At 43.4% G+C, this 13,521-nt stretch overlaps 1 protein-coding gene across 2 annotated transcripts in view; it reads right to left on the minus strand.

Annotated features, from left to right (window-relative positions):
• LOC132894017 (zinc finger protein 551-like) overlaps window positions 1-13,521 on the minus strand; it is a 67,261-nt gene that overhangs the window by 30,312 nt on the left and 23,428 nt on the right. The window contains exon 4 of one of the 2 annotated variants that reach the window (XM_060933202.1): window positions 7,847-8,118. The exons of the other annotated variant lie outside the window; for it this stretch is intronic. Coding sequence (XP_060789185.1) covers window positions 7,847-8,118 — 272 coding nt within the window. The remainder of the gene's footprint in view (window positions 1-7,846; window positions 8,119-13,521) is intronic. 2 annotated transcript variants of the gene reach the window in all.

Consider the following 13,521-nt stretch of genomic DNA (forward strand, 5'->3'; position numbering starts at 1 on the left):
GAGATATTGTTTAATCAGTGGCAATATTTTGGAATTCAACCACAGGCCACTATATATCACATCTATATTATCTCCTCCTTGTAAATTATCGCACAAGAATGGGTTTGTTTTTTGCATGCTGTGACGGTCTAATTCTGCTTGTCTCTAATCATCTCTACTTCTAATTTCAGAGAATCAGATGGGATGCTGAATCTTCAATCTTGGGTTCAAATTCAGGCTATGAAGTTTGAAAATGAATAATGTCTGATAGTAATGATACAACAGTTGATTAAATCATCAGAATCAGGATGTGTGCATATGTATGTCTATGATTGTTCTGCATGCTGTTCAGTATTTTGTGATGATAGAAAATAAAATAATTGAACTCAATCTCTGAACATTTCTTTAATGTTTAACAACCATAGTGACAACTTATACAAGTAATGATCAGATCATCTGACATCATCTTAGTTTTGATTGATTCAATTTCTGGTGTGTTGCTGCCTGCAGTATACTGTACAACCAATTTCAACCATTATTGGTCAATGGTTTTTTTTGGAATCCACATGATCCATAACACCATCCCACTCAGATTCCTCAATAATACTGAACTTCTATGACATATAGTAAAATATACACCAGATTCTTTATCATAAAAAAATTCAGTTTTTTCAGGTGAATGTACTCTCTTTCTGCCGAAGAATGACAAAATAGATGTATTTTTCTTTTTTTCTTATCCATGTTTTCTTGTCTCTTTCGAATATTCGTACATAGACCATAAGATGCCACCTAGCGAAAGACTGGGATCAGGTTTTACTTGCTTGGGACGCTACAAACGGGGCGGCGTAAATACACGAACAGGTCCGACGTATATTCAATATGGCGGCGGTCAAAACAAATTCATCCGATGCTGAAATCTGTTGAATATCCAGATAATTATGTTGGAAGTTGCATATTTGTGCAAGATTTTCGATATCGAGACCATGAAGTCAAGTAATATGCCACGAAACGTTCCAAATAGGGTATAAAATGCTTGCATCCATATTGGCCCCTGCCCCTCTCGACAATGTGTTCATTATTCGAAATAGTGCGTCTTAGACGCAGGCGCGCCAACAATCTGAGTCTCTGCAAAGGGTATGCACACTTGTGTACATATGATATTTTACATTTTGATTTTTAATAAATTAGCACAAATGTCTAGGGTTTGTCATTATGGGCCATTTTGTGTAGAATTTTGTGACAAAAAATTAACTCGATCTATTGTAGAATAAGTCTGTAACGTAATAAAACGTGAAGAAGGTGAAAGGGGTGTGCAGACTTTCCAGCTTGACTGCATGCCATCAAATTTAAATTTAATTTATTTAAATTACACATAAATGAAACTCAGCTCATTCATATTAATGACCCAGTTGTTTCATATTAATGACTTGAAATGAGAGCTGGGCGATAAATCGATTTTATCGATTAATTCAAATTTACAGTTAAGGACGATGTGTTTTTATGAAAATCGTTTTTCTCTCAGTTTTAACATCAGCCACCGACGCTCCCCTCTGCACATGTGCAGAATGGATCGGGCACTGACACGATAGCCCTCCTCCCGCGCGCTTGCCATAGACACACAAACAACATTGTAGCGATTGGGGGAAAGCCGCAACTTGTGCCCAAGAAAGGAGTAACTTCCTCTGTGATCTGGAATTGTTTCGGTTTTGCGGCGTCGGACACAGACCAAACAAGTCCTCGTTGTAAGGTGTGTTTGAAAACCGTATTCTTCCAAAGGAAGCAGCACGACAAATTTATTCCAACACCTTAAACAGAAGCCTGCAGCAGAGCGGGAGAAGTGCTGTTCCCAGCAGAATGAAAACAGCCACAGCATGAGCGCACGATCCACAGTAAAGCAAGCAACCGTCCCGGACACATTTTCGAACTGTGTGCCTTATGATAAGAATGGGGCGCAGTGGAAGGCAATCACAGATGCTATCGCGATGTTTATTGCAAAAGACATGGTGCCCATACATACGGTGGAAAAGTCGGGATTTTTTTCCCTGTTTTGTCAGCTTTATCGAAAAGGACACAATTTTATTTATTTTTTATTATTATTTTTTTTCCGGTCCAAATCCTGCGCTCTGATTGGCTGGCGAGCAGGTCTGTATCCTATGGTACAGACCCCGGTTACGGACCTCTGGCAACTCGCTCGTTCACAACAACAACAACAAACATTTATCTTTTTTTTTATAAGATTTATTTATAAGATTAACAAAAATCTTATAAATTTTTGCCAGCATTTCTCAGGAGAATAGCATTAATTTTACATCATGGATAGCGATAATGACAGTGTTCACAGCAAAAGCAAGTTTTACTACCCTGAGGAAGAAGAAATAAAAGAAAACATTTCAGGAGAAAGCTAAAAACCTGTAATTTGCTAACGCCGAGCAAAAACATGGCTGAATCCTGAATGACTCCTATTTGTATAAATAGGGGACTACATAGGAGGTAAAATGTAGTTTTTTCCCTGCCATGGAAGTGCACTTGTATACCGAGGAGAAAGCAATTTGCATTACAGCCGTGAATGAGGATTCAAAATGGCGGCTCGGCTCGGTTTTCCCTTTCGGGCGCTCTCGTTTTCTGTTAGAATTTGGAAAAGAAAAAAATAAATATATTATTTACCGGCTTAAGGTCGGTCCGTATGGTGAAATACCGTGACCTCCCAGCTGGTAAATAACATATATGAGCCATTCCACCGAATCGGTGTCATTTCCCTCCCTAGAAAATTATATGTTTAAATGCACATAAAAATGTCCTTTAAAATACATTTCCTTATTACGCAGAATGTCCTGCACATTGATCTGATTTCAAATTTAAGATATATAATTGTAAGTATGCCCTGTGATGACCTGGCGACTTGTCCAGGGTGAACCCCGCCTTTCGCCCGTAGTCAGCTGGGATAGGCTCCAGCTTGCCTGCGACCCTGTAGAAGGATAAAGCGGCTAGAGATAATGAGATGAGATGAGATTGTAAGTATTAATAAAAACTACCTAAAACACTGAAAAATAGCATGTGTTACCTGTCCCCGCACTCTAACTTTATACTTAACTATGAAATATTATGATTAAAATCCTTCAGAAACAGTATTTCTTTTGCACTGTTGTGTGACTCCATATCCTATCCATGGTTTAAATATATTTTTTTCATAAGAAATCCACAATATCTTAGTTAAAATACACATTTTGTCGTGTCCCTGGGTTTTCACTCAGTCCTGTTACCCAAACATATTACCCCATTTGACAAATTTGGAACATTCCATAAATCACATGCTCAACAGGAAGTTACATCAGTTGTGTCTTCTGAAGGTCATGGGAAGACCAAAAGTTAGTTCTCTCATTTACTTTTCTGTATATCTGATGATTTTTTTTAACTTTGACTGATAAGGTCAATGTCAACATACTGTCCTGTTACTTAAATTATTTCTTAGATGATATTTGTTTATTTTACAGATTTTTGGTAAGTCACTAGAATGTGCTAAGTGTGGTCATGCTATTAGCGATGACGCCATGTGGCTTAATTCCATGTATTAGCTAATCCTAGCCTAAAAGCTCAGTTGTGTTACTTTGAGTTTTGGTAACAGGACTGAAAAAAATGCAGCCATCTTTGACTTCCAAACCTTGTAAAAAAATAAATAACATAGCCTTTAAACATTTTGAATAGTTAAATATGTGTGTTATTATAATCAGTGTTGAAAAGATATAACAAATTAAGTTTAATTTGGGAATGGTACAACAAGCAAATGGCACCCATTCAGTGGAATGTCCGATATATATTTTTTTGAGGTTTTTTTTTTTTAAGTTTGAGGGTGCATTGTGTCAGTGCCAGTTTGAAACTAAGCTACATTGGAGAAAGCTTTCTAAAAAAGTTACTGTATGTTCTCACTGTTTACAATGGCATGGTCTGCCATCTCATCTACAAGCTTGTTTTTTGGCTTCTTTTTGGTTTCTGGTTGCACTTTAACCCCAAAGGGGAAATTTAAGTGAAAACAAAATAAAGGTAAAACTTGTTTTGAACCATTTCTTTGTCATCTGTTGTTTGATTTTTAGTAGGGGGAAAAATCTATTAAAATCAAAAATCGGATTTTTTGTGAAAAAATCGAAGATTTTTTTTTAGGCCATATTGCCCACTCTCTCACTCACTCACTCATCCTCGCTGGCTCGTGAGAGCGTGGCGCCTCGGCAGATGACCCTCCAGTTCGTTCTGTTCTCGGCAGCGAGCCAGGCTGTGCGGAGGTTAAGTCCGGCCTCTCTCAGATCTACCTTAAGCTGGTCAAGCCACCTGGTCCGGGGTCTCCCTCTGGGGCGGGACCAGTGGGGTGGGGCGGGTTCCCTGATCAGGTTGGCCAGCTCGAGAGGTGGTGTTGTTCTGGCTATGTGGCCGAAGAAACAGAGGCGGGCTGATCGGATTAGTCTGGAGACTGGTGGCTGGTTGGTCAGCTGGCGTACTGTGGCATTCGAGGTGAAGTTGTACCACTGGAGCCTCAGTATCTTACGCAGACACTTGCTGTCAAAGGTGTCCAGGAGCCGTTCTTGAGTGGCTGTCAGGGTCCAGGATTCTGCGCCGTACAACAGGAACGACAGTACCAGTCTGTTGTACAGTCTGATCTTAGTGTGGAGAGAGAGATGACTGTTGGTCCAGATGGTGGAAAGGGCTGCCATGGCTGCAGTAGCCCGGCCAATGCGGGTCCTGATGTCTGCTGTGCTTTTGCAGTCGGAGGCCAGGATGCTGCCAAGGTAGCTGAACTTCTCCACCACTTCCACCTCCTGGGTGCTGATTACTGGTGTAGCTGGGGACGGTTCGAAGTTGCTTAGGCTTTGGATCTTTGTTTTGTTCCAGCTGATCATCAGTCCCAGTGGTTTGGTTGCCTTGTCCATGACCTTGAGGGCGAGGTGGAGGGTCTGAACTAATTCGGCAAGGATGGCCACATCGTCCGCATAGTCCAGATCAGAGATGGTCACGTTGTCAAAGCTAGCTCCACAGGCACTCTGAGCCACAGTGCTTCCCATCACATGGTCGATGGCGGTGTTGAAGATGGTTGGTGCCAAAACGCATCCCTGCTGGACGCCACTGTTTATGAGGAAGGTGTCCGACAGCATCCCGTTCACTCTTACGCAGGAGACTGTGTTGGAGTAGAGGAGGGACAGCAAGTCCAGCAGTTTTGCAGGGACTCCCAGGAACTTGAGAATCTTCCACAGAGCTTTCCTGTCCACGGAGTCAAATGCTTGCTTTAAATCCACATAGGCAGCGTAGAGAGGCTTCCTGTACTCCCGTCTCATCTCTGCTAGGAGCCTAAGTGTCAGGATCCTATCGACTGTGGAGCCGCCTGGGGTAAATCCACTCTGTTCCTGTCGTTGCTTCCGGAGAAGAAGCAGTCGCAGTCTGGTTAGGATGATGTGGGCAAACACTTTCCCTGGGACGCTCAGCAAGGTTATACCCCTGTAATTGCTGCAGTTGCTCTTGGGGCCCTTCATCCAAAAGGGGAGAATGATTCCATGACGCCAGTCGGTAGGGATGGTCTCAGAGTTCCAGACGCAGGAGATCAGAGAGTGCAGTTGTTTCACCACGGGTGGGCCGCCGTGTAGCAGCAGTTCAGGAGGAATGCCATCAGCACCAGCAGCCTGTCCAGGCTGGAGCTTGTGTATGGCCTTCTCTACCTCATCTGGGCTGGGGGGCTCAGTTGAGATGGACTTGTCCTCAATGGCCTGGGCTGCTAAGGCATCCAGCTCTGGAGATGGGGGTGGTGGTGGCCGATTGAGGAGTTGAGAGAAGTGTTCTCACCAGCGATCCAGCTGTTGTTCAGGCGTATCCAGGTCGGATCCATCTAGAGCTGTCACACAGGCTGTGGGAGGGGTTGTTTTCCCTGTGAGGGTTCTGAGTGTCTTGTACAGGGTGCCCTGGTTCCCCCTACGTGCAGCTGACTCTGCTGTATCAGCGAGTTTGTCAAGCCACTGTTGCTTGTCTCTGCGCAGTAGTTGGTTTCTTACCAGGTTCAGGCGTCTGTACTCGTTTTGTTTCCCTCTCCGTTCCTCCACCACTCTGAGTGTCTCCTCAGATAGAAAGTCCTTCTTTCTGGCTCTCCTACGGCCAAGTACCTTTGGTGCAGAGCTTGTAATATTTTCTTTGAACGCTCCCCAGATTTCCTTCAGACTATCCTCGGTAGAGGGTTCAGATAATACTGCAAAGCGGTTTTGAAGATCGAGTTCAAAACTGGCTTTGACTTCTTCTGCCTTGAGTCTGGACAGATCGAACTTGTGTTGCTTGCTTGACATGGTTCTCCTGCAGGTGCAGGCTGACAGTCATGGCAAGCAGCCGATGGTCTGTGTTTCCAAATTCCGCGCTGCGGTAGACCTGGCAGTCAGTGGAGGTATGCCAACGCCTACTGGTGAGGATGTGGTCCACTTCCTTAGTGGTGTGGCTGTCATTACTAATCCATGTCATGCAGTGGATTCTCTTGTGTGGGAAGAAGGATCGTTCAGAGCGAAGGTTGTAGCTAGAGCAGAACTCCTGGAGTCTCCTGCCATTGTCGTTGCAGGTGCCTGTACCATGGGGCCCAAGTGACCCCTCAAACCCCTGTCTGTCTGTGCCTAGTGTGGCATTTAGATCCCGTAGAACCCAAATTATGTCGTGCCTGGAAATCCCGGCTGTGAGGTCTGACAGCTTAATGTAGAAATCGTCCTTTTCAGCATCAGAGGCTGCATCCATTGGAGCGTAAGCTATGATGACTGTGATCCTTCCATATTTATGTCATAGGCAGGCTAGGAGCAGCCTATTGTCAACAGGTTTCCAGAAGATCAGAGCACGTTGAGCTGGGAGTGCGAGGGCAAGTGCCACTCCTTGGCGGTGTATGTTGTCCTCCCTTCCGGACCAAAAAAAGGTGTATCCATTTGCTGTATGGGTTCCTGTGCCAGTCCAGCGGACCTCAGTGAGGCCCACCATGGAGACGTTCAGGCATGCAAGTTCATTTGAGACTAACTGTGCTGACCCTTCCCTTCCCATTGTCAGCACATTTCATGTTGCTATCCTCAAAGTGTTACCATTAGGCTTCTTCCGTACGTCTAGTCGTTCCTGGGTCAATGCTCCGTTAAGATCAGTCCGATCAGAGTTTCTCATTTGTCGAGGTTTCGTCGCAAGAATTTTTTAAGTGGCGGGTTGCTGGCCCTGTGCACAACCCCGCCTGGTTTTGTAGACTGCCCATCGAGGACTGAGGCGGTGCAGGTGCTATTAGCCAGCAGCAGCTCCCCTGGGATCCGTCCCACCATGGTAGAACCTGCCAGGAGCAGGGAGAACCTTACAGGACAGGCCTGATGGTTTCCCCCATGCCCCCGGTGGTATCGCAGCCCAAGGTCATTGCTGTAGCTGTTGCCCGGAGGATACCGCAAGGAGGTTAGCACTCTGTCTCAACCCTCCGTATTGCCCAGCTCTACTTGAAATATAGCAAATTAAGACACAAGGCTAGCTGTTCAGTGAGGACAAACCTGATGGGACCCTATAAGAGAAGGGAAAGCTTTGCCGTTTACAGACTTTTGTAAACAAACTAAAATTATTCATTTATATGAAATCTTTTAGCTAACCATCCTCAAAAGTCAATGACTTTTTAATCTTTAAAAAAAAATGGAAAGAGTTGAGTAAACTGTACAAGTACCAGTAAGTTATATACAGTTTGATGGACCTGAAAGTGCATTTGAAGTGTCTCCACATATCATTGGCAAGAAGAAATTTATATTATTTGGAGTTACCTTCATCCAGTGGTGACTTTTTTGCTTAAAAGGTCATATGCGATATATATATATAAAATATCTTTGTAATAAATTTATAACAAACTCACCACCCAGGAGTATCCACTGCTCATGGGTTCCTCTCTATCTATCAACTCTCCCTGGTAGGGTCCGAAGTGCGCACCTATTGGAACCATCTCCCCCTTATTAAACACTCCCAGGCCTGCACCAGGAATACCGGACTTCCGAATCTCTAGTCCAGGAGGAAGAGTTTTCCTGGCTCGGTCAGGGACTCCCATGGGAACAGGAGTATCAGGGATGAAGAGGGGAAATCCATGAAACTCACACTTGTTGAAGAAGGAGGTTTTGCAAACTTCACAGTCTGGGAGCAGAGAAAATGCAATGGGAAGGAATTATGTCCAAATGCATATGTACAGTGGTGCCTGAAAGTTTGTTAACCCTTTAGAATTTTCTACAATTTTGCATAAATATGAGGTAAAATATCAGCAGATTTTTAACACAAGTCCTAAAAGTAGTAGATAAACAAAACCCAATTCAACAAATAAAATGTTATACTTGGTCATTTATTTATTGAGCAAAATGCTCCAATATTACTATTATTATCTAATAAATGGTTATAAAACCATATCTAAACAGTTTGGACTTAAGAGAGAGAGAGAGAAAACAACAACAACAACAACAACCCACCACCCCACACAACCACAACCCACTAGATTGTATACAAATACAGAAAATTCAAGATTTTTGTTGGTCAACCAACAAAGATCACTCCAAGAGCACGGCATGTAATCATCCACGAGGTCACAAAGGAACCCAGGGTAATTTCTAAGCAACTAAAGTCCTCTCTCACACTGGTTACTGTTAATGTTCATGAGTCAATCAACAGGAGAACACTGAACAACAATGGTGTGCATGGCAGGGATGCAAGGAGAAAGCGATTGCTCCATTTAAAAAAAAAAAAAAACCTTGCTGCCTGTCTACAGTTTGCAAGAGATCACATAGACCAGCCAAAAGGCTATTAGAAATATTTTGTGGACGGATGAGACCAAAATAGAACTTTTTGGTTGAAAATGAGCGTTAAATTTGAAGAAAGGAAAGCACTGCCTTCCAGCACAAGAACTTTATCCCATCTGTGATCCAGTTAGTTCAAAATGCAGCAGCAAGAGTCCTTACTAGAATGAGAAGATATGACCACATCACCCCTATCTTATCCAAATTGCATTGGCTCCCAATCAAATTTCATACGGATTATAAAATACTGCTATTGACCTTCAAAGCACTGAATGGTCTTGCACCACAGTACCTGAGTGAACTTCTGGTCCTTTATGACCCGCCACGCCTACTTGGATCAAAAGGTGCAGGCTATCTGTTGGTACCTCACATAGTGAAGTCTACATCGGGGGCAGAGCCTTTTTTTTTTACAAAACCCCAGTCATCGAACAGCCTTCCAAGTAGCGTTCAGGACGCAGACACAGTCTCAGTGTTTACGTCTCAGCTGAAAACATATATTTTTTTGTCAAACCTTTTGCTAATAGATTTATTAGGTCAAGGAGTAGACCTGGAGAGTCCTCAGGCACAGACTGTTTTGGTAAATTGGGATGTATGGATGCTGTCACCCACCGCACTCTCACTCGGGTTTGTCAATAGTGGAGTGGCTGTTGCTTATGTCCCAGGACTCCCTCATGACTGCATTACCTTCTGGCTCTCCCTTTTAGTTATGCTATCATAGTTAGTCTTGCCAAAGTCCATGCTTGTACTCAGCACAAAATCTTTCATGTTCTTTACCATTACGTGATACTGGGCATACGTCACAACCTGTGGCCCCTCGTCTCTTCCCTCTGTTTGTCTCTCTCCATCAAGTTACATGTTGATCCTGAGACACCAGTAAGATGCTGACCTCTCCTGCTCTTTGGACCTGCCTGATCTATCCTGATGCCCTTCGTCTGGATGGAGTCTCATCACATTACCCCTGTGGAGGATAGCCCCATATAGACAGTCGAAAGTCGCACTTGGAAGATGGCTCTAGACATTTACAGTTTTGCTCTGATGGCTGAGGACTACAACTGCCATGATAACTTTAGGACTGCAGTTGTCATGAACAGTCTTGCACTCAAGTCTCCATCCATGAACAGCTGATAACTTACCACTGTTGCCACAGGCTTGCTCATCAGAGATAAATAAATTTATTAGGGATAAAATTAGCTCGTATGTTTAAAGTCTTTAATTTCCTGTAAAGCTCCTTTGTGACAATGTCTGTTGTTAAAAACACTATACCAATAAACTTGACTTGACATGTGGATATCCATACATAAGAACACTTAGTCACACGTCCAAATGTTTCTCAAACCATTCCTGAACATTTTTTGCAGTCTGACAGTGCACACTATCCTGCTGAAAGAGACCACTGGAAATTCGGGAATACGGTTGCCATGAAGGGTGTATTTGGTCTGCAACAATGTGTAGATAGGGGGTATGTTCAAAGTAACTTCCACATGAATGCCAGGACGCAAGGTTTCCCAGCAGAACCTTGCCCAGGGCATCACACTGCCTCCGTCGGCTTGCCTTCTTCCTATAGTGTATCCTGGTGCCATTTCTTCCCCCAGTTAAGTGACACACAAACACCTAGCCATCAACATGATGTAAAAGAAAACATGGTTCAGCAGACCAGGCCACCTTCTTACATTGCTCTATGGTCCAGTTCTGATGCTCATGTGCCCATTGTAGGTGCTTTCATCGGTGGACAGGGGTCAGCATGGGCATTCTGACCAGTGTGCAACTACGCAGACTCATATGCAGCAATCAAGCTGTTATGCACCATATGCTCCGACACCCATCATAGCCAGCATTAACTTTTTCACCAATTTATGCTACAGTAGCTTATAGGGGGAGCTGCCAAGCCACAGCCATATGAACCATCTTCTCTCTTTCACTGTACAGCATTGAACACACCAATCCCTGTACTCGATGCCATATTCTAGCTCCCCCCATTCTTCTGACTCCCTGTAATGGTATTGAATACAGAGACGATACCGGATACCAAATACAGTGGCGGCACGACTGTGCTTTAAACCCGCAGCGGAATCGAAATTCTTTCTCTCTGGCAGTGGGTTTCCATGCGTGAAAGAGACGCTGTTGCATCAGTGCTACAGAAGAACAAAGAACGAGCTATTGATACCGGACCTTTAGCCAAAGTTCAATATATTTGATCTTCGCATAGTTGTAATAATAACTGAACCGGTTAGTTACTGCAGCCCACAAAGTATTTTTAAAGAGGAAAGGCGACCAGATCCCTTTTCCCTTTCTCAACGTTGATGAACTACAAACAAGATTCCTTCCAGATCATTGGACGACCGACGGGACACCGAAGATCTTCAGCTGACGAGCTGTAAAAGTGAAAGGAACAGAACTGTTTCTCCCTGGACCTGCGCTCTGTGCTGTCTTCGGATAACAGCCGGCGCACTTTCAGTCGCCAAGCAAGAGCGATCTCAAGTGAGGCTGGCATCTGGGCAATTGTTAGTCTTAGTTGTGGCTAGTTAATGGGAAGAGTGTTGTTTATTTGAATTCATTTATGGTTTAAATGTACGCATTTTGATTCACATGAAAGTTGGTCTTAGACCGTGTGTTGTTTGATTTACTTTGTTTACTATCTGTATTTAGTTAGATCATGCATGCATTTTCTCTCTCACTCTCTTTTTAACTCCCTCCGTCGCACTACACCCCTCAATATTGGGATTTCAGGAGTAGCTAAGGGTTGAGTAGAAGTTGGGTTAAAGGCCTAGCCGACACTAGTTTTTAAACTACAGATCCTTTGTCTCTCTCTCTCTCTCCCTCGTGCGCTCTCCGTGTTGCCCATTCCTCTTCAGGAGAGGCCTAGCACAAGGCTCGCGCATTCCAGTCACATACTCACACACACTCTCTCACACACACACAAACACGTGATTTCCCTCTCACATTTTAACATCCACTCGCCCCTACACTGTAAACTTGCATATAGCTTATTATTTCTGATCACCATTAGTGTCTTAGTTATCATCATATACGCTACTGATTATTACCTGTATACATTGTATCACCATTTATATTGAATTATTCCTTGGCTGCTATTGTTGCTAAATACAACTAAATACAAAAAATACAAAAATATCTGATCAGTATTAGTTTGCTAATTCATGTCAGCTATTTCAATAAATGGTATCTTTGGAATAAACTGTGTCCTGTCTATTGCTACAACATTCACTGAGTGCCAACCTCTGCCAAACAAGTATTCTAATTGGCTTTGCCCATTTGGTTATTATATGAATGTTATAGCTCTAGAGTAAACCTATTACATTAGAGCTACAATATTCACTAAAACTATAGCAATATCACCACTAAGTTATTCCATTAATTTTAATAGTTTAGCTCTAAACTATCAGACACTTGAATAAATGAATTTATGAGACTGATCCCTTTTACATGAGACTGATTTGATAAGCCTATTGCACCTACAAGCTCTTCTGTGAGACTGGACCAGACAAGCTGGCCTTCGCTCTCTACACATGTCCGTGAGCCTCGGGTGCCCATGACCCTGTTGCCAGTTCAATGGTTATCCTTCCTTGAACCACTTTTGGAAAGTACTAATCACCGCATACCAGGAACATACCAGAAGGTCTGACGTTTTGGAGACGCTCTGACCTAGTTGTCTAGCCATCACAATTTGGCCCTTGCCAAAGTTGCGCAGATCCTTTTGCTTGCCCCATTTTCCCTACTTCCAACACATCGACTTCAAGAACTGACAGTTGTTCACTTGCTGCCTAATATATCCGAATACAAGGGAACGATCTAATTCCCGCAAGGAGATGCCCAATATGTCTGCCAAGGAAGTCTTGATAAAGCTCTGCAGCCGGTTTCACTAAGTTAGACTATGACTTTAACTTAGACAGCGGGTATAGTCGGGCTTACCATAGACGTCTAACAAATACTGTTGCACAAAGCAGTTAAGACTCCGACTATCTTAAGTCGTACTATGCTGCAAAGGATTGTGGGTATTTTAAGACTCTTCTCAAAACAAAAAAAATGGCGGACAGTGGTCGTTCAGTGCCGTTTAGCCACTCGGAAAATCTGGCTATATTAGAGGAATTTAATTCCGACAAAGACGTTTTATTAGGCAAATTCAGTGAAGAATGTAGCAATAAGAAAAAACATGAAGTGTGGGAAAAAATAACGTCGTCTGTGAATAGCGTTAAAGGGATAGTTCGGGATTTTTGACATGAATCTATATGGTATCCCCGTCAGCAGTGTCGTGCATCCACACTGACTTACCCCCGACAGTGTTCTGTGAGCCTAGATATTGTCCAGTGTTGGTCAGTGCACAAGTAGTTCCGGCAGGTTTCCTGGGGTCTGCAAAGTAACACATTTTTCTTCTCAAAACAGCTCGTGTTCGAATGAGTGATTTATTAGCATAACAAAACCCTTGTAGTCCAAAAAGTCACACCTTGTAATTGCTTGGGGCTACTTTCTCTCAATAGCGATCAGTGCGCGCTACAGTCGCTAGTTGACAGGTAGCCAGGCTATCTGTTTCATTCACTTAGTTTAGTGCTTGGGAAGTTGACTGCATCATGTCTGACTACAGCAGCGACGACAAAGACATTGATTTCAGCACACAGCCAAGGGGGTATCTTTATGAACCCGAATATACGGATGCTGAAATTCAACAGATGGAAGTAGAACGGGCAGAGAGAGAGAGAGAGATGGTGAGCAGAGAGGTGGAAGGTGAAGCCGCAGC

Source organism: Neoarius graeffei, chromosome 11 (genome assembly GCF_027579695.1).
Source record: "Neoarius graeffei isolate fNeoGra1 chromosome 11, fNeoGra1.pri, whole genome shotgun sequence".
Taxonomy (NCBI): domain Eukaryota; kingdom Metazoa; phylum Chordata; class Actinopteri; order Siluriformes; family Ariidae; genus Neoarius; species Neoarius graeffei.